Below are 26638 nucleotides of genomic sequence, written 5' to 3' on the forward strand. Positions count from 1 at the left end.
ATTATGTTAATTTAATTAATATGAACTCAAATGGATCCCATGAAACTGTGGAACAATTTGTACTGAAACAAAGCCACCGGATTTGTCACTGTGTGTTAGTTTGCTCAAACTTTTCAACTTCAAGCGACAGAATGTCTTACACAGAAGATTCAAGGGCAGTGCTTATGCACTATACTGAGCCACTGTGCATACGCTGCATTTCAATTAGTCTTCCGATAGCTTCTCTACACTTCTCTGTCTTGCATTCAGTCTCAGATATGTATTGTACGGATCTATCTCGTTCCATGTCTTCTTTGTGTATGGTTGTTCTTTCCCACAGTGCGTCTCAGACTTTATGCATTTGATTTGACCTTTGACCATAGGGTGTGTTTCTGTGTGGTCTGTTTGTCTGTTTAGTCGGTTTATTTGTATTTGTTAAAATTAATCAGAACAACCCTCTGGGCAGAAGAATGCTTTTTCTGACCCTTGTTCTCACAACCATTATTTGAATCCATTGCGTCTTGCTTTCATTTTAAAGACAGCCTTTGCTGAGTGCTGCTGATGTCAGGCTTGTATTGGTTATGATGGTAGAGGTGAGTGGCTTTCTCCTCTAACGCTGTCATTGGCTCTCTGCAGTCTGCTCACATACGTCTCTGCTGCCATAATCCCATTAGGGGTCCTCCCTAACACACACACACACACGCACACATGCGCATATGCACATGTGCATACACACGCGTATACACACAGGTACATGCACACGCACACGCACTCACAAACACACATACACACACACACACACACACACCACACACCACACGACACACACACACACACACACACACACACACACACACACACACACACACACACACACACACACACACACACACGTGTACATACACACACACTTACAAATGAATTCCCGACGCACAAAAAGACAGACCCATCCACACAATCATAGACTCACAAACATGCATGCTTGAGCCACACACACACACACACACACACACACACACACACACACACACACACACACACACACACACACACACACACACACACACACACACACACACACACACACACACACACACACACACACACACACACGCACACACGATATGTGGCATTTAGACTCATGCTGTTCCTTAGAGGACACGCTCTAATTTCTCTCTCTCTCTCTTCACTTCTGTCTCTCCCAAAAGCCATTTTCTGCTACCCCTGAGAAGTACCTATATCCCGAGGGTTCTCTCAATCTTCCTTACCCCTCTCTCCAACATTCTCTTATCCATCCGTCATCATCCCTTTCTTTCTCCCTCCACTCGCCTTCTTTTTGCTCTTCTTTGTCCTTTCTCCCTCTCTCCCTTTAAATCCCCCCTCCCGCTTTCTCGTTCTGCCCCTCTCCCCCTCTCCCTCAATTAACCTCCCTCTCTCTACCCCCCTCCCTATTTTCCTCTCTCTTTCTGCCTCCTTCCTCCATTCTCTCTCCTTCAACCTCTGTCTCTACATCTCCCTTTCGCTCCCGCTCCCTCTTTCTCTCTACCTTCAACCCCATCTCTCTGTCTCTTCACCCTCCCCCCTCTCTCCTCTCCCTCCCTCCCTCTCTCCCCTCCCCTCCCTCCCTCTCTCCCTCCCTCTGCCTCCTCTGGTTCCTTTCAACTCTGTCCTCTGCGTAGAGCCAAGGTCACGGTCCCTGTCTGGGCCGGTCTGCCACTAGACTGGGCTCGTCTGAACACAGGGCCAGGTGTCTCGTGGACACATGCACTGCTGAGGACACCAGCTGTGTCGTGCATTGAGTACCAATATGAGGGAAAGGGACAGTACACAGAGTGACTTTGTTGATGTTGTTTGTCCCAGGAATTATATGAAATTATGGTATGCAAAACATTTGGGGTAGATTGCTATTTTCCCTCTCAACATAATGCCTAACCCCTCCTCCTCAAGATGGATTTACTATTCCATGATTTTTTCCAGTATAACATATACATTTACAACATAAGTGAGTGTATTTCCATGTTGCTGTGTTTGTTATATTATGCATGTCACTATATCTATCTTTATTATGCTATCCATTCATTACACGTGTAAATCTACTTTTAAGTCTTCTTCGATCCCAACTTCAACTCTTTGAAGGTTTTTCAAAAAAAACGTCGTCCTCCAACCGGTTTAGTCTGGTTTGTCCCTAATAGATTCTCACAGCAGACGCTCTCTGCTCGCCTCCAGCCGACAGGAGCTCATTGGAGGAGCTGTCACCTGTCCCAGCGCCCGGCCTCATGTGCTCCGGGAGGACGCCTGTCTCAGAGGAAGGCCTCCAAGGTTAAACCAAGCCTATTCCGCACGCACTCATGGCCTGCTATGGATCAATGTCTGATTTATTTCCAGACGTCGTAAAGCACATTGTCAAAGGGGGTCGGCTGTTTGGGGAATACGAGGCACAGTCATTATTATTGACCAGTTTAGAATGTTGGAGAGGGAGTTTGGAATATGTCTAATCCATGGAGCTTCTTCCATGGGTAAATCACAATAGACCTGGGACACATGTGTGTCTGATTGTTCTTTGGAAAGTCCATTTGCTCTGGTATTGATTATTTTTCATATTAATTTGTTTTCAACCTCACCGGAATGTTTCCATCTCTGTGTTTAATCAGTTTAAATAAACTGTCGTTTACATTCGATTTCTTTGTTCCCAAGGCTCAATGATATCGTGAAACACATGTTGCTCAATACAGAGTGAGTCTTAGTAGAGTTTCACCTTATATTGATCAACAACGACATGGGCTTTGGTTCTTGTTGTCCTCCCCAGCCCAGACTCCTGCAGTGTAGTTCTTTGTCTAGCCCCCCCCCCCCCCCCTCATCTCTGGGAGACGAAGAGGACAGTCTGTCCGTCAAACGACAACCAAACCCCCTGTTGCCACCTGCCATGCCTGCTGAGCTCGATAAAAAACAGGGACGAGAGTGAGGGAGAGAAACAGAGTGAGGGAGAGAAACAGAGATCGAGGAGGGAGAGAGAGGGAGAGAGTCATCGAGGTCACCACTGTTGTGGGGCAACAAGAGTGGGAAAGTGGGGGGGGGGGGGCAAGAGGGAGCAGGGCGTGGCCAACTGAACACGGCCTTTCGGGATTTGTTGCATCAGCAGCAACAGTGGATGGCAATTTGAGCTTTTAACCAATCGGTTTATCCCTTTTCCAGGGGGCTATAGAGCTCTGTTGACCAATGAGTGAGAGGCAATGAGCGGGACTTTGATGATGTGTTTTTCTGGAGTATAAAGACGTTTGCTAGATAAAAGCCCCCCTATTGTTCTAGTAGGTGTCCCAGAGAGATGGGGGTACACTCGAGGCTGTGATTGATGCAGTTGCATGTGGACAGTGGGCTTGCTGCTTGGGGGGATGGCTGATGGATGAAAGAGGATTTATGAAGGACAGCTTGACCTCTAATCAGTGGCATCTACCATTCAACAAAATCCAACCAATGTGGAAATGTTGACTGAACCACTTGTTGACTTAACCATTGATATGCAATTATCTTTGCATATCATTTGAAGCGTATGGGAGTGCACATACCTCTATTACCATTATTATTTAATTTGTATTACACATTTAATGCAACATGGTTGTTCTGTGGCCACTTTTCTGGCATCGGTTTAGCTTCACTTAAATATTTCATGAGGGTTATTTTAAACAGCAAAACTGCTCTGCTTTGCTAAATTATTTGTGTTTGTATTTGTCTTGAGCCTCACTTCATTTATGATGCATTACATTTAAGACTCCAATATTTTGGTTTACTGTATTAGTATGTTGGGCAGACCAAACAAACTCCAACATCGCACCTTGTTTTTTCCCCTCTAGTTTCTGTTTGTCTGACCTCAGTGAGAGTGCATGGCAGTTGCTGTCATCTGAAATTCTGCTCCCAGACTGGGTCTCAGACAGTCTGAACTCAACTTTCCACTACTCTGATAGCCTACGACTGGGCTGTCGAGTCAACACCGACATAGCACACCTAAACCACCAGAGTAACTAGGGTCCCCTTCTCCTTTCCATGCACCCTTTTACATTCAATATCTCAGAATACATTGACTCCTTTTTGGGAAAACTATTCTAGTCACGTTCACCTCCTGCCTTTAAAGTTATACATCATTATTTTGCTTGTTACTCAGTGAAATGTTACATATTTCATTCCCTAATCGAGTGATGTTTCGCTTCATTAGAAACTACTCAACGGCAGTCAGATCATACTGGGAGGGTCGATGCATATTTATTTCTATTTTTCACTGTGGAAGTCTGCGTCAGTCGTCCTCTCTCTCAGAGGGGATGAGACTGGGGTTGTGCCTCGGGCACGATCAGAATACAGACACTGTTTATCAGAGAGCTGTGTGTTCTCCATCCCTTATCTGCACTTCACCCCCCCTCTCCGCAATCCGAACACGCAAAAGAGGGTCCCCCCCCCCCCCTCCTCTATGCTCCTCTATTCACTATTGACATGAGTTCCTTGTGTTGTGTGCATGTTGGAGCCTTTTGTTGGTGAAAGCATACCCTAGTAGTGAATCTGAACGTGATGCTTGCTTGTCAGCTGCGACCGTTTTCAATCTTTTGACTGGGCAGGAATTGTAGCATGAATCAGTTTGGATGTTGCAATTTCCATGCATGTCAAAGGCATGTTACTATAATCTGCCACTAGAGGTGTCAGAATAGTCTAGTAGCAATGATGTTTAACTCTCAGCAAAAAGGTACTTAGTTTGATCTCCAGTGTAAAAATATCTACTATATCACTTAAGCCAACCTTGATCAAAACCTACAGCACAATTCACTGTAAGTCACTTTTCATAAATACGTCTGCTATATGTCTCTATGACTAAATATAAAATAAGGAGCGACCTACCTATAATATTAATAATAATAATAATAATAATTAATTCATACATTTCATTTTAATAGCTCCTTTCATCAGAACCCAAGGCGCTTTACAATGTGGGAGGAACGATGTACACACATATGGCTTGGATTGAGAGGCTCCAGGAAGTTAGGAACAGAAGGTTGACTGGGCATGATGAGCCTTGCTTGGCAGTGGTCCCGTCATATCCCCTCTGGCTTGGACACCAAAAGGATCACTTGGAACCTCTCCTCAGGGGCTAACCAAGCAAGCTAGGCTAGATAGTTGAGCTAGCTAGCCAATCAAAGTTGGCTTATCGACAATGGCAACCGCGCATTGCCAACTGGTGGGCATTCCAAGTATTGCTGATGTCGGGAAACCATTAGGGTACCGGAACTATTATGTACGGTGGCCCTGAGAGCCCAATGCACTGAAACGTAAGGAAACACAGGGAAATAGAAAAAGGGCTGAGGTCAACCAAAGAAATGGTTGCTCGATTCATCCAACTCTATGACCAAATCAATATATTAAAAACACAGATCACTCTACTCTTCCTAATGGCCTACCTAAACATATCACTATGTTTATTCAGAGAAATTCACTTTCCATAAGGAAAAGTGACCAATTTCTCATTGGACTATTTTCCGAATTTGGTCCAACAAGTGCATATCAACCAACCACTCAACCAGCCCACCAGAACTTGCAGCCCTAGACGAAACATTAGCAAAATAAGAATACATCTTCATCAAGTTGAAACCAACTCACTGCTGAGGTAGAAAACCCATGAAAAATGCAACAAACAAGCAAATTAAGAAAAAATCTTGACAGCAACATTGTAACTTTAGAAAACACATGCAAATAGACTAAACACAACCAAATTAGGAAAACATCTTCCGCAATTTGAAAAGACCACTGCCAAGAGCACTGAAAAGAACGCCACCAATTTGACAACACATGCGCAGTATTTTGAAAAATGGGCTGCAAATTCGCACAATTAAACACAATACAGACAAAAAACTATATAGATAAGCTCTACAATTACGCCGAAGGAGAGAGTGTTTCCAGAGGACACTTAAAAATGATGAACACCTTGTGAGTCCCAAACCGTATTCTGTTTGTTGTCAAACTGATGAATGTGTTTTTCTAATTTGCTTGTGTTTTGTCTATTTGCCTGTGTTTTCTTAAGTCACAGTGCGTTGAGCTCTCAGGGTCACAGTAATTATGGCCGATGGAGCGAAGGAAATATATGCAGAGATAAATTGGGATTAGAGAAGGCTCTGAAAAACTAAATCAGTTTTGCTTATTCTGTGTGTGAGTGTTGTTGTTATTGTATTATTGCCAGAAGCCTGTTCTTTATTTTATTTTTCTGTCTTTGATGTCAACCTTTAAAAGTCCGGTAACAACAGCATGCAAATCAGCCCACAAATGGACTCCCTCATTTGCTTCAGGCTAAGGCTTATTATTAATTTTCAACTTTTCTTCACAGCTATTTATTCTCACTGCCGTATGATGCCAGCCCTTCATTTTTTTTTTTACAATAGTATCCCTTGTTGTCCAAATGCTGAGTGTGACACCTAGTCAAAGAAGCATTATTTCTGCGTACCATCTGGTTATTATAATAACCATATGTATTTGTTTTTGTTAAGATGGTAGTTGGACACAATAAAGTGTTTCCCTGTGTGCTGAGCAAGTAAATCCTAAGAAAACTGGCATGAACCTACGAACCAATTTTATTTTATTTTTTGCCAATATCTCCATATATTCCTTCACTCTCTAGTCAGAGTGGCCGAAAAACCAAAGAACCAAGACCCCACAACTGCAGAAAGGAAAAGAGCCATCGGGCCTGTGTCCTGTGGGTCCAAACTGAACCATGGGGCTGAGATAAAGAGCCCTTTTGATTCCCAGCCCTGCCAGCCTGGATCCCCCCGCCTCAATGTTGATCCATTATCCCCCACTCGCTGAAGCCTCCATCCCCCGCAAGAGGAGCCCCTTGTCCCCTGGCCCGCCGTCCTTACCTCTGACGAGTGTGCACTTAGGTGGACAGTGGTGCCCGAAGGCTCAAGTCTTTTTATGGTACAGATTTGAACTCCCCCCCCCCCCCCCCCCCAAGGGGTATGTAGAATCCCCAGAACTCCAGACACTGGTCGAGATAAGTGGGATAGTTCAGGGGTTCCCAGCCTTGGGCTCTGCAGGCCACTAGGGGTCGTTTTAGTATGCATACGGGGTCCCAGGAGATGGCTGACCTACGATCAATGATGAAATAGAAAATGTATGCATGTGAATGTTTTTCCGTTATACTAAACGTTTAACTTAAGTTCACGAGACCTCAAGCGAGGTCTCGCAAATTCCGACGTGCCAGCCCCACAGATCCCCGTATTCAAACAGACTGCCTAATGTCTTGTAACGGCAAGAAAACGGTTCACTTAGCGGTGGGAGACGGATACATTCACCCAGACATTGATATTACAGGCAGATGTTGATTCACTACGACGATGTGTGTGGACTGTGGAAGCAGAAGGTGCAACAATCTGAGGTTTAAGGGCTGCGATGATAGTGTAACATCTCAAAACAGACACAGAAGCTTGGGAGTTATTCAACCAGGGACAACCAGGCCTTAACCATGCATGGATGTGTTTATTATGCTGCTGGTGTCCTGTGGTGGCGTTACCTGAGGCCTGTTTGTGAAGAAATGTGATACCACAGCATATCTGGGATGGACACACACACACACACACGTACACACACACACACACACCGTACACACACACACACGTACACACACACACACACACACACACACGTACACACACACACGCACGTACACACACGTACCCACACACGTACACACACACACACGTACACACACACACACACACACACGTACACACACACACACGTACACACACACGTACACACACTCACACACACACACACACACACACACACACACACACACACACACACACACACACACACACACACACACACACACACACACACACACTCATATTATAGTGTAATAACATGTCAGATTTCATTTCAATAGACGTTGTTAGTGGACACTAGCCAGAAAACAATTGAGGGAAACTACAACACATTACTTTTTACAATCAGATACACTCAAATGAAAACCTACACGGCTATGGGAGAGAAATATAATACCATCCCTACCAATCCCAAGGGGTGCCTGTGGGCAAAATTAAAGTGTATTTTATTTGCTGCTGGCTATCTGCACCTGCACACCTCACAGTATTGTCACACTGCGTTTAAACACTATGTGTTACTGGCAACATCATATGTAATGCCAAGAACTATCCTGTGTGGTGCTAACTATCAGTAGTAGGAGCTGCTGATAGTGTAGTGTGTTTCTGTTTGTTGTTGTGTTGGTTATTTTGGTCCTCATTGTGAAAAATGGGGAGGTCCTGGTTTTGTGTAACCGTTTGTTCTCAAGTTTTCTTGTACCTTTTGTACCTAGTGTTGTTACAGTGGCAGTGATTTACTATGGCTGCCTCCCTTATTGTCGTGTGCTCGAAAGCTGCGGTTGTGATGCTGACGGAGAAAGAGAGAGAGAGAGAGAGATGGATGGAGAGAAGGAGAGGGGAAGAGGGATGGAAACACAATGGCCAGATAGGGATATATATCGTTTGGAGATGAGAGATGGCGATGACAAGAGAGGAAAGGAAAGAGAGTGAAAGAGGTGTTGAGAGAGGTTGAGGGAGAAAGATGGGAAAATAGATTATGTGAGAGAGAAGGAGAAAGAGAGAGCCATGGAGAGAGTGAGAGAAAGAAAGAGAGAGGAAAAGAGAGTGCCATGGAGAGAGCGAGAGAGAGAGAGAGAGAAAGAGAGATTGAAGGGGAGATTGAAAAAGAGAGTGCCATCGAGGGAGAGAGAATGAAAGAAGAAGAAAGGGGAGGAAGAGAAGAAAGGAGAGAGGAAAAGAGAGAGCGAGAAGGAAAGATGTGAGACAAAGAGACGCACCAGATTTCACAGCTGAATAACTGGGTCGTTTTAAGATGATGGTGCTTCTTATCTCCTCCACTCATCGCTGGGTGTTCACCGTTCAGCGCCCAGCCTTTCAGAAACCTGCATGGCTCCCCCCTGCTCTCTCTCTCTCCCCCCTCCCCCTCTACCTACCTCTTATCTAATTCCCTCTATGCATTCTCTATCTATTCCCCGTCAATCATAATCTATCTTCTTTGCATCCCCAGTCCCCAATTTTCTTTATTCCCTGTACTTGTTCTCTCTGCCAATAGGGGAGGTGCAAATTACTGTGTGTGTGATTGTTTGCGTGTGTATTTGTGTTTGTGTGTGTTTGATTGCATGTGTCTGTGTGCGTGTTTGCAGCCCGTGTAATTGTGCTTATGTACACTAGAAACCCGAGAGGATCCTGCCAACATGACCTCCACAAGCTACAATCCAACACCCGTACATGTACGCTCTTATTCGGACAAAGTCCTACTAGAAAACCTGTTCACTTAGTAATCTCCCGCCGTGTGTAGAGAGCTGCAACCGCTAACGAGCTAATCACTGTGTTCACTACAGCCTTGAACAAATCAGCAATGCTTTACTACAGGGATATACAATGGGTGTCAGCTTTTTCTTTTATTGTCTATCCTTTGTTTTCAGTTCTCCCCTCTTATTGTCTCTGCTAATTGGACCAGCAGAGTAGTCTCACTCGTGTTCGGAGAGAAACTGGATCTTATCTCGACTGTCGGCTTGAGTCGCGTGCTTCCCTCTCCTTCTGTGTCGCCGGCCCATCACCATGCCTCTGTGCTGTGTTAGGGGTCAGGGGTCAGCGGTACGCGTGAAGGGGGTTAACACACGCGTCGGCTGAACTGCGACGCATGTCACACGACATGTCACAACTGTCAGCGCTTGGCTCGATCGGTTTTCCTGCAAATGTCATCTGGATTTGTTTTACCTTAGAAATAATGGATTCACCACTCAGGGAGAGTTGACAGTGGGGCTGAGAGTCGAGATGTTGAAACTGAAAGTATAATCTTGAATATTGCAGATACGCACACGCACACGCACATGCTGCACATACACCCACGCTGCACACACACACACGCACGCTTCACATTCACTTGCACATGCACACACACTCGCAGACGCGCACACGCACACACACACACACACACACACACACACACACACACACACACACACACACACACACACACACACACACACACACACACACACATACACACACACCCAAGCACCCACAAACGTCATAACAAGGAATAAAGCAGTAAAAATAAGCCGTGCTAAAGTTTACAAGCGTGTTCAACTATTACCCGGGGCCACAATGCAGGCAGGATCAATTAAGAATGCCATTGCCGCTCTAGGTAATCAATCCCCAATCATGTATAATGGATGGCCCGATCAGCCCGGGCGGAACAAGGTCTCCATTGTGTGGTGGGGGAGTGAGATGGCGATAGGTAGCCTGTTATTATTCCTCGCCCTGCATCATTCAGCTGGTCCTCGCACCGCCTACGTGACATGAATGTTGCAGTTACAATCTAATCAATACATATATATATATATGTATGTATCTCATCTTGACTTGGTGCACTATTCCTTGAACACTATGGAGGACTGAGCCATGCGTTAAGCACCAATGCTAAACTGTTTGCCTCTTTCGGGGGACACGCCAAGACCAGGAGACTCGCTCCATGGGTCTTTGGTGACGGCTGCCACCCGGTGCCCTTCTAAGTCCCCTTGTTCATCCAATACTTCCTGGGACGCCAGACTGAAACACTACACGGCTCCCCAGGACCTGCCAGCACCCGATCGCCCAGAACAATAGCACCGTTGACTCACCGCTGGCACCGGAAGGAGGACAGCCTGATAGCAGAGCACAGACAGAGTCTCTCTCTCTCTCTCTCTCTCTCTCTCTCTCTCTCTCTCTCTCTCTCTCTCTCTCTCTCTCTCTCTCTCTCTCTCTCTCTCTCTCTCTCTCTCTCTCTCTCTCTCTCTCTCTCTCTCTCTCTCTCTCTCTCTCTCTCTCTCTCTCTCTCTCTCTCTCTCTCTCTCTCTCTCTCTCTCTCTCTGTGCGGGAGGATAGTGTTGGCGCCAAGAGGTACTGAGTTTGAGCCCAAACCCTACTCTGTAAAAAGGGCTTTGGATTGGGCGTTGACTCCCATCCCAAAATGTTACTGGAATGATCCCCGAAATGTCTGCAGCCTGTCATGTAGGTATTCTTCAGCAAAATCCCTCTCCCCTCAATCCTTATCTGACACGTATCACCATTCACTGAACTTGTTCTTTTGAGAAGTGGTGTCTCTGAGAACAAAAAACACTGAGGAAGAACTCCTAACCTTGTGTTCTTATGACTGAAAACTCTGCGCAGAGCGGTTGTTTGTTCAGCACTCTGATGTCTTACTTGAAAGTCCCTTTCAAATATGTGTCGACTAAATGAAACATTTAAACAGCAAGTCTTTATTCTAGTTCTAAGCATCCTGCCTCTACACAGCCGTCCCTGTTGTGCTTCCCAAGCTCTTTCTTCCCTCTTCCTAACTACAGCATACACCAGCCAGTACAATGAAATATTTTTCACACTTTCTACCTTCACTGTCATGGCTGACATTGGTCGGCTATACATAATTCAACTCGGGTTTTTTTGAAAATGCATGCTCATTTGGTATTTATGAGAGGCCTGGCATTGCTTTGATGTTTTATTATTAACCCTAGTGTCATCCGCTGTTGTCATGTCTTCTGAATATGGCATGCATAGCTGAAAGCAGGATATTAATATACGTATGAAATTGACCTTTTTTTTCCTTCTCTTTCCCTGCCTCTCTCTCTCTCCTCTCTCCTCCTCTCCTCTCTCCTCTCTCTCTCTCTCTCTCTCTCTCCTCAGGTTGTGTTGTGTTTGCACTCAGCATCGGTGCCCTTGGCATATACTTCATAGATTCTTCAGAGTGAGTATCTGCAATTCAAATTCCCTCTTTCTCTCCCAGCCACTTCCCTCAACCACATCTACAGCAAACTCATATTTATATTTAAAAATCATATCAATATAGAGCACAGTTTGTTCATATCCATATAGTATGGATATGAACAAACATGTCAGTAGAGCCTGTGTATCCTTTTGTGACATAAATAAACACGTTGATCAATACAATCAACATAATAAATTGGCTAACCTTATACCTCCTCTCTCATATGCTCCTCAAATACACTGACTGCAGTGCTGACATAATAAGTGTGTACATACGTGTGCAATACCCCCCCCCCCCCCCCCCCCCCCCCACGTGCGTGCTCACATCCAGCCGTATGTACGACTCCATCTGCAGATTTGTCAATGAGAGAGAGGGGCCCGTTAGTTTCCATGGCAACAGAGACAGGCGGATGTGTATCAGTGTGCTTGATCTTTCCCTTTTGTGTGTGGTGTGTGTGTGTGTGTGTGTGTTAGTGTGTGGGTGTGTGAAAGCTTCTGTGGGTGTTTATATGTGGGTGTCCACCACTATATATGTGTGGGTGTCTGCATCTACGTGTGTGTCAGTGCCTGCGTGTGTGTGTGTGTGTTTACTTGTCCTTGGCCAACATTCACCCAGAGATAAATTGCAGGCCTGGCACCCATCCCTACCACTGCATCCATTTCCATTACCGCCCACACGTATAAAACACTACCTTAAGCATTCTCAATCAACATGCATGCATGTGTGCACACACACACACACACACACACACACACACACGCACACGCACACGCACACGCACACGCACACGCACACGCACACACACCACACACACCAAGCATTCCCTGAATCCAACCGACTTTACTGCATTGACAAAGACATTGATGTTGAAACACAAATCTCCATATTGATCGGAAAGTAGGACAAATTTCTCAAATCGTGCAAAGGAACCTGTATAGGGAAACTTAATTAACTTTAATCTGTTTTAGTTTACGGCAGTGGGTTGCACGTCTGAAAACACTCAATATTGTTTGAGGGCAGGATAAGCCTGCTTCTATGCTAGCAGTCGGCTTGTAGCGGTGGGGTTTTCTGAAGGAGGTAACCATGTTCCCGTGTGTCATGGGAACCAAAACATTGCTAACGCAGATGGATAAAAACCTGTCGTTTAGTATCTATTTCAGAGGGGATAGAAAGATGGTGCATGGAGTAGTCACGATGCCTGCTTGCAGAAAATAAAACGACGAGGGGAAATGTTTTTGATATTCGCCCCTACCTGAAATGTACTCAGTGGAACAGTTAAAGAAATACGTGCTTCCGAGCCTCACCTCCTTGAAGTGAGTGATTTGAAGGAGAATTAGGAACAAACAACCGCGTTGCTACGAGAATCCGACTGCTCTCACGCTGGCTAAATCAGGATGAGCTGGCAGATGTTGTGGTCAGGGGTCTGCCGTGGTGAAACAGCAATGTTCCCAAGCTGAATACTAAAAGCACGCATTTACTATGTTGTTTCATGCACCCTGGTGAAAAGTATTGCTTCTTTACCACAGTTCAAATTTGAACACATTGAATAAAGGCTCATGGGCACAAAAGGGAGACAGAATGGTTGTCATATTGTTATATCTCATATCGCTCAAGGTCAAACTTCTGTCCACTCATATTTATAGACATAGATCGCGATTAGTATGCTAGGCATATAATTATCGGTCATGTTGATCGGTTGTTTTGATGAATGGCCCTATGGTGCGTCGCTTTAAACGTTCCTGCTGCAAGGAATTGTGGGACGACACCTACCTTCCTTTGGTAAAGGATGGTCCGGTGTACCCTATGCTAAAGGAGAGAAGAAAGGAAGCATCGAAGCACCTTTGCTTAGCCCTTAGAGAACTTGAACCGCTCCACTTAGATACTTTCGGCCCATTTCACTCAGTAAGGAACCTTCCAAAGCCAAAAATACTTTCTGACCGCAACCAGAGAGAAAACTCTGATTTTCTCCAAACAAATATATCTTTCCGACAAATTGAGATAGTGAGACATATTCAGCACCACTAGTCAGAGTAAGAGTGTGATTGGCAATATATTTGAGGAAATTGAGCAATCTATCTGTTGTTAGCAAGTCTGAGATCCCTGGGGAAGGCTGTGGAGCCTTGGCCACCGCCATCCCTGCTCGCAACTAGATTGACTCATTTATTTCTTAATTTCCTACTGCATTACGTGTTCCTTTCTTTATTTCTTTTCTTTGTTTGAGTCCGTGAAATCTTTAGCTAGCAGCTCTGTATTGGATGCAAAGCCGGCAAAGTTTCTAAAGGAACTGGCTACATTATTGGGGAAAGTTGTACCACCATCTTAAATGGGGGATGTGACGTCACGGGACGCTCCGAACACCATCGAAGTTAGCAGCCAGCAGGGGAGTTTCCAGCGGGAATATGACTCCTTGATTGGTGGCTCCGCTGATTAATTTTGCTATTCTATTATAGGACACAGTTTGAGGTTTGTAAGTGGATAGCAGTGGCTAAGGAGGTCAACTCTCAGACGAAAGGTTCTGGGTTCAATCCCGAACCTACCTGTGGGTATCCTTGAGCTAGATGCCCTCAAGCCCAACCTGCTCCTTAATGAGATCAATCTGAACTCCCTGGAGGTTGATGTGGCTTAAAGTCAACAAACAGCCATCCTCTCTCAGAGGCTGAACCAGGAGGCGTCAAGCGTGCTGACAGAGCACCAACCCAACATGTTTTGGGTTGTTTTTATCCGTGGCTCTTGTGCAAGGTAAGGGAATTCAAATGTCATATTTCCAGCCAGAATTCACTTATTGCATCGCTCAAAGTGGTGCGATGCGTGTTTGTTGTTTTAATCTCCCCCCCCCCCCGCCCGGCGGCAACTCCCTGACCTCGCTCTGCACGGCCCCATTAAGTCATGCCAGCTACCCCCCCCCCCCCCCAAACATTTTGCTCTTACTCATCATCGTGATGAGGTTCAAACTTGTCACTGGAGAGCAGCATGTGTCCTCTCCGCGCGACCCCAGAGTCGGTTCAGCTGGCTGGCACACGATGCAAGCTGCAGGCACCGGGCCTGGGACGCTTTACAGCTGACTTTTAACGCTCCTCCGAACCGCGACCAACAGTCGCTGCTGGGAGCCGCTCGGCAAAACCTTCTGCCCCAGCGCTTCCACCTCACCGCACACACGTCCAGCCACGCGCCGCTCACCTGTGTGTGTTTGTGTGCGTGTGCGGGTGTGTGTGTGTGTGTGCGCGCGAGTGTACGCTTTGTGAACTGTTGCATGTGTTTCTCCATGTTTCTGCTCTGCTGCCGCCTGTTTGCTTTCGATGTGTTCTGTGTAGCAAACAGAAGGAGGTGCCAGGATCAAGTTGGAGATTCAGGTCTATTGTAATATGCGTGTGAACAGACAACAAACAGCAGCAGTCATGAAAGATTCAAAGGGATCATTTGAGGCAAAGAGCTAAGAATAATGGAAAGTACCCACCGGGGATAGCAGTGTAAACTCCTGAAAGCTCACAGGTATTTTGACAAAGTTTGGGACCCATCTGGATGTGTGTCTGTGTGTCGAGAGTTATGGCCTGTTGGATCAAACCTTTGCCGGTACCCGTTTGTTCAACTCTGGATGCTCCTGTACTGTCTGCCACGGCTGGTAGCAGGCATGGAATGTGTATCAATCGATCAAACTTCATTTATATAGGGGTTTTTGTGCAAAACTGGCAGCAAAAGTGGGGCCAGCGAGCCTCAAAAGGCCAGTGTTTGCCCCCCCCCCCCCCGCTGTCGGAAAAAGATAGACGGTGGTGCATGAGTGTATTCTAGTAGACTGTGTACATGTACATGAGTGTGTGTGTGTGTGTGTGCGTGCGTGCGTGCGTTCTGCATCCTGACCCGTTTCCATCCAGCGCGGGGAAACGCAGTGATCTTCAGTTGACCTTTACTCTCCGGACAGAAATGTTAACGATGGAGGAAATCAATGGGCCTCAGAGCTGTGTGTTTACCCCGTAATGGCCGCCACAGCCGACTGTTGAATACAAAAGGTTAAAGGTCTCACTGTTTACTCATGAAACCTGAGGGAAAAACGCTTTCATGATCGTTTGTATTTTTTTGGTCGATTGGACCGTTTCTCTGCTTTATTTTGTCAATCCAGCATAGGAGGGAGAGAGACGGAGACAGAGAGAGAGACAGAGAGGGAGAGAGACATAGGGAGAGAGAGAGAAAGAGAGAGAGAGGGAGAGAGACAGAGGGGGAGAGAGACAGTGGGGGAAAGAGAGAGAGAGAGAGAGAGAGAGAGAACGCCCAGTCGAGGTGAACGCTCATCGCTGCAATGGTCTGTGTAAAGGTCTCTCAGTAATGGGCCGTTTTCCGAAAAGGCTTCCAGTTTAGTCCCCGTGGTAACGGAATGAATCATTCAGTAAAGTAAGACTTCCTGGGTTCGACCTCAGGAGACCAGGGCCGATCTAAGAGGTACTTTTATGTATGCTTCAGTAGAGCAGGTTATTTCTCTAGGGCAGGGATGCACTAAAGCCCTTGTGTGTGTGGAAACAAACGCACACACACACACACACACACACACACACACACACACACACACACACACACACACACACACAGATACACTACGGCCAACATGCGTGCACACACATAAACCCACGCACACACACACACACACACCCTCACACACACATACCCTCACACTCACACTCATGCACTCACTCAATCACACACACAGACACACACAAAGACCTGCCCACGTACATACACACAATGTTGGGGAAAACAAGAAGCCTGTGCACCTTGGAGGGCAGCCATTGGTTTTCCCAGTACCTACTCATTCCAGGATAGATTTTCTGGGCCGGAAACGCCCTAGATCAACCCACTAGTGCACTTACCATAGAGGGGATATGTCGTCTAGAGACCCAGGTTTGACCGGCGGCGCTATGCTACGTGTCATTTCCTCTCTTCCTCTCTCAACCTACCGCCTGTGTTCACTGTCACAACCATAGACGCACACAAACATAGAGACAAGAGAAATGCTCTTCTTCGAGGTTCTCGAAGAATGAATGACTTCGAGCGTCTCCTAGAAATTCCTCCTCGTGTGGTATATTCCTCCGCGTTTATTAGGTGTGATCCTTGCGAAACCCTATTCCCCGCACCTATAGAGAGGCTCTTTATCCGGCGTTGTTGTAAGGTATGGCTCATCTCCGTGTGTGTGTTCTGCAGCAGTCCCGACGCTTGTTGCCAAGCTCATGCTATTTCTGTGATATCATGCGGCCTCGCTCCCCGCCCACCTCCATGCCTCTTTAATGGCTCAGCCTTCATCCCTGCCTTGTTCCTCCTCTTCCTCTCTGGAAGGAACAGAGCTGGAAGTAGGACAGATGTAGGTCTCTGCAGTAAGTACCCTCCGTCAGGGATGTCCGTGTTCTGTCCCACTTCTCTGCTCGGTCTCCGCTCCACTGTGTGTCTTTCACATGCACATGCACACGCACATGCATATGCATACACACACACAAACACACACACACACACACAGCAACACATATACATGAGGCACTTCATTCTTCATACACACACAGACACACTCGTACACAAACACGTGTCAGGTGAAAACACACACACAAACGTGTCATATGAAAACACACACACAAACAAACAAACAAACACACACACACACACACGCACGTACCCTCGTCATATGAAAACACACACACACACCCACACACACGTTTCAACAAACACAGAAAGACACACACATTGTCGGTTGGAAGGCTTGCAGCCGTCGGAGGCCTCATGTGCGACAGCTGGGGCCAGTAACCCTACCATTAGCGTGTGATCAATGACAGGCGCATGAAAGAAACAGTGGCTGATGACTAATTCATGGGGTAAGGTGAGAAATATGGCTGAGCGCTAAGGCAGTCCTTTCCGCCGTTGCCGCCATGGTGGTTAGCCTAACCCTAGCCTAGCCTAAGCCTAGCCTCCCATCTCCTATAGGGTCCAGTCTTCCGCTATGGCAGCTTGTAGACCCGGAGAGAAACCAGAACACCCAGGGCATCAGGTGGTTCTGGTTCCTCATGTCTAGATGACCTCTGCTAATAGTTTGCAGTAAATTAGGAGTTGGCGGTGAGCAAAACATTTATTTGACCGTAGGCGTTAGGCGTGAGTTGGCTACGGGTTATGAGTTAGCTACAAGTTCCCTTCAAGTGAAGCGATTTTATGCTATGTGGTTTTCCTTTTTCCTGTATCAAATTTCTTTCAAATTATATACGGTATAATATAGGGATGCACATGCCCACTTTATCTGTACATCCGTACTTTTTAGGTCATGTTTAATTTGTGTGGAGAAAAAAAAGTATATGTTCTGGTGGAAGCATTCCACATAATAACATAACTGTGTGTGTGTGTGTGTGTGTGTGTGTGTGTGTGTGTGTGTGTGTGTGTGTGTGTGTGTGTGTGTGTGTGTGTGTGTGTGTGTGTGTGTGTGTGTGTGTGTGTGTGTGTGTGTGTGTGTGTGTGTGTGTGTGTGTATGTGTTGTTTTCCTGCTGGTAGTTCTGTAGTACAGCTCTCTTCCTGTAAAACCACAAAAAAAAAAAAGGTAATTGCAATGAAGTGAGAAGTGAAAGCCACTGACAGCGGCCGCGGGCACAGTGCGGTTTACGTAAAGGTGAGGCCTGTACATTATCGTGACTGTATGAAACCGGAAAACACCCCTCAAGTAATGCACTAATAGGTGTGAAATGATGTGCCAGGCTGTCTGTAGTACGCAGATGGGCCTTGGAACACCGCTGGAATTCTAACGAGGGGCGGCGCCTTCGGAGACCAATCAGCTCCACAGCTCCTCGCTTTCCATTATCGTAGAGCGTGGAGGAAATCTCATTAGAGGAGAACGAGGCGACGGTCCGTTCTGTTATACATACAAGATGAACATTGCATAAGTGATTTCATGTGTAATAGAAACTGCTCTACAGAGTGTGTTGTTGTTTAAGAGTGCGAGTTTACTACAGAATGTAAGAAGGCCGTTGTTTGTCTGAAAGTGCAAAAATGAATACGTTAATGAGTACATTAGTAATTAGTTAAATTTGATCATTTAGCAGATGCCTTTATCTAAATCATTGTAAAAAAGAAAGACACAAACCTTTTCCAAAGATAGATTTTGATAGCTGGAGTTTTCTAGATGCCCAGGGTTGATCTTGCATTCCCCTGGACTGAATGCAGACTTGTTTTTGCTATATTTGGTTTGATAATACCATAAAAAAACTGGCTTGAACCCACAAAACGAATTTAGTAACCAGGGACCCATCTAAGTGAGTCAAATGGAGATGGCTCACCGTACTCCTCTCTATAGGTTAATGATATAGCAATTAACATCCACCTGCTCCGCTTGGCTGGGTAATGATCGCAGAGAAAACCAAGGGAAATCCAGACAATACGAAATAGGTTCAACAAAGGACCAAAACATTGTTTTTCTCTGGTAGTGTCTGGTAATTGTCATTATATGTAATCTGTCATTATATGGTCATATTTACCCAATTTACCCAACACCGTTGCATGAATCCACCACACAGACTTAAGACACATGCAATATCAACCTGAAGGGATATATTCAGCACTGAACCAACAGAATGCTCTCCGAATGGTTTGTATCGGAGTGTTTACATGCAGTTAGCATAAATTACACGCCCAGGGAATTGCGATAATGACTCCATTCGATGAGTTTTGTTTTCGCGCAGGAGGGGAAAGTAGTCATAATGTTCTAGTGCGTTCTACCTCCGAACCGACGGTCACAAAGGACATCCTTAGTTATCGGCGAGGCAGAACAAATGTTACTCACCCGCGCCTCATCAGAGGAATAACCTGAATACATTAACGGCTTGACCTGAATGTGCGGACAGACGGAGAACACACCGGAACAAACCACATTTACCCCACAAACCGCCCGATAACAAACGCCCGCTCCTCTGTTTTGAATACGAAAACCGCGTCCTTTATCCCATGATTGGTTTTTATTGTGTGGGAGGGAATGTGTTAGGAAAATGTTTTTTTTTTGCTTAGCAGTAGCTGTAGCTGTGGCCACAACAGCACACAGGGAGATGTTGTACTAACACCACTTTCTTGGCAAGATGTTCCAGCCAGTACGGGTGGTGAATGCTTCCATGTCAGAGCTCTCTCTGAGGGGGTGTGGGGATGGGCGGGTTCATCCTGTGTACCTTGATTATTCAAATGAACCACAGGGGCTGGGTGTGAATCCCAACCCAGCCCCAGAGTCTAATCAGTATTACTCAGTTGAGGCTCCTTAAACCAGCCATCGACCACACACAGCCGCACACACACTCCACAATGGCCCAAGCCGCGACTGTACTTCAAAGAATATCTTTTTTAATGTGCCATAAAATGGCACTCATAGCCTTTATCTTGTTTTTTTTTTTTTTTAAACATGGTTTGCCTTTGATAACCTACACACAGGCGCTGAGGCTAGCCCTGAGTCTTGTGTTAGTTTACACCCCTGCGCTATAGGGTTTGAAGTACTGCACATCTGGAGGAGCGTGGGAGGAGCCGTGTCTCAGTGTGCACGGCGCGTGTGCACATGCAGAGGATACTTAGTGGGAATAGAAAAAAAAAAAGGGAAGGAGATATCTATTTTTAGCCACCCTCAGGGAGTCTTTATTTGTGCGTTGCCCTTGTAGGTGCTAACTCATTCTTATTTTAGTAATGGTGGCACGGCCTGAATCAATCATTTACCTATTAAGATGCCCTTCTCTAATCTGAGCAGAGGACCGCCCACCTCCGGCCCACAGGGACCCCATACAGGCACATGTACAGCTTGGAGAACCAGGCACACGCATATGCAAACATCACACACGCACGCACGCACACACACTCCCTCTCTCCCTCCCAGGGACCCCGTACCTTCAAATGTACAGCTTGCAGAATCATGCATTTAAACACACAATCCCACTCTCAGCGAGTCCCCTTTGAGATATATATAGCTAATAGAAACACGCACCGGTGCATATATGCAAGTGTACATGCACAAACACACTCACTTTAACCCCCATGCATTCAGATATAGACTGAGGAGACATGCACACACACAGACGGGCCCATATGCCACACTTTACTGTTCATCAGTAAAGTCAGTAGAGGACTAAGTCTCACCCTACGACAACATTCTAGATTGCCATGAAAGAAACTTGCTGTGGTTGCAAGCATTATTAGTCACAAAGGAAGCACGAAGAAGCAGGTAGCAAGAAACAGGTAGCAGGAAGCTGCTCAGGGTGATGTTTGGGGCTGTTTTGCAGAAAGTGCTTAGCTATTATTGAGTTTCTGCGACCTCCTTCGAATCCTCCTTCCTTCCCTGTTCCCTCCTCTCTCAACTCCAGCCCAACAGTCCCTCATCTCCAGGCAATTTCAATGTGGCCTAAAACCAGCCCTGACTGCTATATTTATCAATGTGGGCCTGGAAGGAGACAAATTGTCCTTAATACCTGTGGGACCCTTTGTGCTATCTCTCTTCTCTCCCTTTCCATTTTTTTATTCAGCCTCTCTCTCTCTCTCTCTCTCTCTCTCTCTCTCTCGCTCTCGCTCTCGCTCTCCTTCTCTGTCGCTTACTCATGCATCTCTCTCTCTTCGTAACACCTCTCTTAGCTTCTGTCCACCCTTCCCAAGCACAACTCATCTCTGCAATTACATTTTTTATTTGGGTCCACTTTTATCTGGATTATTTTATTGCCTTCAATATTGCCTAGAATTTCGGTCTTTCTCTCACAATTTCTCTCGTGTGTATCCGTCTCTCAAACAATCTATTTTTCTCGCTCTTCCTCTTGCCCATCCCTTTCTTTCCTTCTCTCTCTATTTGTGTTTGTATCTCTGTCTCCCTCCCATCCTCTTCCTCTCACACTCTCTCATTGCTCTCTCTCTCACTCCCTATCCCTCTATCTCTCTCCACCAGGCTCTTAGTTTCTGTTGCCCTATCTGTCTCGCCATCCTTATGTCTCCCTCTTTCCCTCTCTCTTTTCCTCCGCCCCCCTCTCTTTATCTCTTGCCTCCATCCTCACACTCTCTTACCCCATCTCCCTCCCTCCTTCCCCACCTAATTCCCTCCCTCTCTCCCTCCCTGTCTCTCTCCCTCTCCCTATCTCTATCCCCATGTCTCTTTCCCAGCCGGGCAGGTCAAGCCAAGGGCCAGGCCCAGGCTTAAGTAGTAATAGGAACCTTGGTGGTCAGATCTATTTTCTGCTGTGTGCAGGCAGAGTTGGGCCAGCCTATCCCATGTGATTACAGAGTGTGAAGTGACATTGAAACCTGGGATCAGTCCTTTGTCTTTATCTGGCTTTTCTGTGGAAAAAGCACACACAAGTAGACACGCATACACACACACACACCCACAAACACACACACACACACACACACACACACACACACACACACACACACACACACACACACACACACACACACACACACACACACACACACACACACACACACACACACACGTATACACACAATAGGGTGTGCAAACACTATATACATAGGTGCATGCACACTTATATACCTACAAATATACTAAAGGACATACAAACACACTAACCCACACACCCACACGCACATATGCATAAACAGACACAAACACAAGTACATTGTTGATTTATTTTGTGCTTCATTACTTTCAGGAGAGTGGTCTTGAAGGTGGCTTGATTTATTAAATCATTGCTAAGTCACGGCTGGCAGCTGTGCACAAAACAAAATTAAAATAGGGTTTTCCTAAAAAAGTAAACTGAGATTTGAATATATTTTAATATATATTACAAAATATGCATTGAAAAAACGAAATAAATCGAATGCATCAATAATATACATGGCCATAATAGTTTTTGGTGACTCTTTTTGTACACGCTAAGTCCAAAAGGTGGCGCAAGAAGGCCAGTACAATGAAGGTAACATCAAGGGCTTTAGTAACATTAAAAGGAAAGTTTTATGTAAATCGCTCCATTTTCTGGAGTGACAAGAACTCCTACTTTCTCTGCATGTTGTTCTTCTGACTTCAGCCAGGTTATTTGCTGGTGAGTGTGAGTGTGACCGAGCTCTTACTTGATTGGCTTGTGAAAAGCAAAATCAACAGGCATTCAGAGCACACGGGATGGGTTTGAACGCGGTTCAAGTCAAGATTATCAGCGCCCATATTATTATTATTACAATTGACACATGTTACATATTGAAATGTAAATTTAGGCAGTGACTGATGTGAACTAAATATGATAAAAAATTCATCGGCATAAAAGACTAATGTATACATGACCTTCTGTTCATCCTCTCGATTGAATAATTTAAAAGCGGTTTAAACTGACACCCTCAGACCACAATGAAATATCAAGATAGGTTTTCAAGCGTTCTTATTTCACCAAACCATGCATAAGCATGTTACACAGTTTCTTTACATAATCCTCGTATATCAACACTCATGCATGCGATTTGGGCCATCACTTGGCCCGGGGGAGAACGCCACACTGATACTACAGCAAGTTGTTTCTCCACCGTGTGTGTGTGTCTGTGTATGTATGTGGGTGTGCGTGCGTGTTAGCCAATGATCTAAGTGTGTACCCATCTGTAAGTGTCGGACGACGATGCTTGGACACTGTTTGCCTGTTACGACAACTGATGGAGAAAACTTGGGTAATGTGACTTCTATACCCGCCCCCCCCCCCCCCCCGGAAAAAAAGACGAAAAAACCAGAGTTAAGATGACCTTTAAATCAGCCCTTGACCGTGCGTACTAGCATATTAGCTGTGAGTGTGAGTGTGAGTGTGAGGGTGTGTGTGTGTGTGTGTGTGCGTGATTGATTCCCAGGAGGGTTCATCCTGAGTCGCTGTGTGTGCGGTTGTGCGTGTTTGGCGGTGGCTGGGTAAATAATTGATAAAACAGCCAGGATCAATGTGGGGAGGAGACGCTGGTAAATGAGGCCCTGACTGAACCCCCCCCCCCCCTAAAAAAAAATGCCTTTCAGCAAAATGAAATTCAGTTCATTGGGCTTCAGGAAAACAAATGCATGAATAAAAACCCGGGGAACAAAATTGAGTTTGCTTTCAATACCAGTGGTGCTGCAGGGTTCTGCTCCTTAAAGACCACCTGAGACCCCAGGGACACGCGCGGCAGACAGCACGCCAACGGGAATCAATGCAAAGTTCATTCGTACTGTATGTCTGCGATCCCGGTCATGTCTGTGGGACTGGCCGTCGATTCACTTTGGACGTGTATGTTTACCCATTCATCCATTAATGCAGGGGTTCTCGAAGTTATTATTTTTTTTACTTACATCTGTATGTCATTCATTCATCCGTTGAATCATTCATTCCTTCGTTTGTGCATAAGCCACCTGACATCCGTCCATCTTTCCATTGATTCCTTTGTGTATCCATGAAGGCATGCCTGCAAGCATACATTCATTCATTCATCAATCATTATTTTTTCCATTTAATTGATGTAATGAATGTTACTGTCCATCCTTTCCTTCACTTATTCACTCATCCTTTCATAAAGTGATTGATTCATCCATTCTTTTGTGCCTTTATGCAACCTTCCATTCATCCGATGGGTGTCAATTTATTTATTTATCAATTCAATGATTTATATTGTAAACACTGTGCTTGATCATCGAATATCTCCCTACGGGGCTGTGTGGTTGGTGCATGTGGCGTGTGCGTGTATGTGTGCGCATGGGTGTATTTGATATGAGGCATGTTGGGAATTGTCACGTGTTGACTCTACCAGAATGCAAACCATATTCCCATCTTGGCCCTTACATTACTTTCCCATAGGTAGCATGTAGCCCCACCATGCTAACATCATGAATATTCATGAGGTGCTCCAAGTCCCCGTGGGACCGTATATCTCTGTGCTCAGCCACCAGCGTTGTGTGACAGGCCCATCTGTGTGTGAGGGATGGCGGCGGCGGTGATTGCTTTGTTGTGTGCATCCGCGTCGTAATGGTTAATCATCACAAGGTAAATGCTGAGATGGATCATGTGACAGACGACGTCGGAACAGGGCGAGGGATGGCGCGCCGCGAGCGTCCGCCTTGCCTTAACCAAAGGCCCGGTCTGGTCCGAGCCCTCGCACTCTGTCACTTTTAGAGGACATAAATATGCCTACATGATGTTTATTAATGTTTCTCTTCCTTCCTGGTGCTAATGTATTCATGGGAATGAATGTAAGATGGTTCTAACGCAATTCATCATCCTCTCTTCCACCCTCTCCCACCGTTTATCTCTCTCTCTCTCTCTCTCTCTCTCTCTCTCTCTCTCTCTCTCTCTCTCTCTCTCTCTCTCTCTCTCTCTCTCTCTCTCTCTCTCTCTCTCTCTCTCTCTCTGGCAACCTCTCTTTTTTCCTCTATCTATCTCCAGCCCTATAGAGTCCTGTCAGAACTTCTACAAAGACTTCACGTTACAGATCGACATGGCCTTCAACGTCTTCTTCCTCCTGTACTTTGGTTTGCGGGTAAGTTGACACATTACAAATCACAAGGGTACACATACACCAATACAATTATTCCTATAGCTAACAGACACGTTAAAAGAGAAAATTCTTCCCCCACAATTTCCATTCATCGTTAATGCTCGAAATACACGCCCACATGTCAAACCAAGATACTTTCAGTTATTTTATGCAAATTGTGGAACACAACATCCTTCAATGTCGACACAGTTACACATTTGCCATTTGGCTGACCATCCTTAACACAAAGATAATCTTAGGATGCCCTTTTTTAGTGCGTTTCCAAAACTCCCATTTGTTAGCTGCCACCGAGCATTGCGCTAACATAAGACCGATAACAACTAGCCTTCAGCGCTGCTAAGCTGCTTCGCTGCTGATGCCTCACTGCTATTATGCTCTGCTCTTATCCAGTTCATCGCGGCCAACGATAAGCTGTGGTTCTGGTTGGAGGTCAACTCTGTGGTGGACTTCTTCACCGTGCCCCCCGTGTTTGTCTCCGTATACTTGAACAGAAGCTGGCTTGGTGAGTCCATCAGTCTGTCAATCTCCTCATATGCACCTATCACAATGTGTACGGATCGGTGGTTGTATTTGGGGGGAGTGTTCTGCCCGAGTCAGGTAAGGCCTTAATGAGATGATTGTTGACCGGTGAGGTGCTCTGCCTGGCACACCTCAAGCCTGGCACAGCTGTTACCTGTTGTCCTCATATGTACACACACACACGCACTCACACTTTTAGTCGCACAGTGGAAGGAACACCTTGACCTGTATTGTGTAGCGGCCTACTTACTGTGCATTTAGGCGACCCTGTCCTACATGCCACTGCAGTAACGGGAATGAGGTTGCTTCCACCATGGGTCTCTCTGTGTTCCGTAATAGGGCCTGGATATCCCAGCTTGTATACAGCTTAGTGTTTCTTAGATCACTGTTGACTTCATCCCAACCATGGTGTCGTGGATAGGGTGTTCAACTCCCGGCCAAGTGTCACCGGGTTTTGATCTCCGATGTCCGCCACCTAACCTGTAGTCCTCCTGGAGCAAAACAACCTAACCCCTTCCTGCTCCTGAATTTCCTTCATTCTCAAATTGCTTGGATAATAGAATTATTTTTCATAGAGTCATGGAACAGTAACACATTCGAAGATGGGCAAAAATTACACAACACAAGAAAACAACAGGTTACATAATCATCTGATATATGATCGTATGAACCAGAGAAGCATCAGGATACCATCAAATATAGTTTTCTTCTTGGAAATCTTTTCACAATCGTGATGAAAGGGTCCCAGCTACAGTTTCTATTACCAGCAGTTCTTAAGAGGGATTCTACAATATCCTTCTCTTGATCTTCCAGGTCATTAGAAAGAGCAGTAGCCTGTGAGTCGCCCAA

The 26638-nt window shown here is 45.7% G+C and overlaps 1 protein-coding gene across 1 annotated transcript in view; it reads left to right on the top strand.

The window, feature by feature from the left end:
• Positions 1-26638, top strand: part of LOC132473650 (calcium-activated potassium channel subunit alpha-1a-like) — a 106327-nt gene that overhangs the window by 14507 nt on the left and 65182 nt on the right. The window contains exons 2-4 of the mRNA XM_060073859.1: positions 11715-11775; positions 25159-25252; positions 25661-25772. Of these exons, the coding sequence (XP_059929842.1) occupies positions 11715-11775; positions 25159-25252; positions 25661-25772 (267 nt within the window). The remainder of the gene's footprint in view (positions 1-11714; positions 11776-25158; positions 25253-25660; positions 25773-26638) is intronic.

The sequence above is a fragment of the Gadus macrocephalus genome, chromosome 15 (assembly GCF_031168955.1).
Source record: "Gadus macrocephalus chromosome 15, ASM3116895v1".
Lineage (NCBI taxonomy): Eukaryota > Metazoa > Chordata > Actinopteri > Gadiformes > Gadidae > Gadus > Gadus macrocephalus.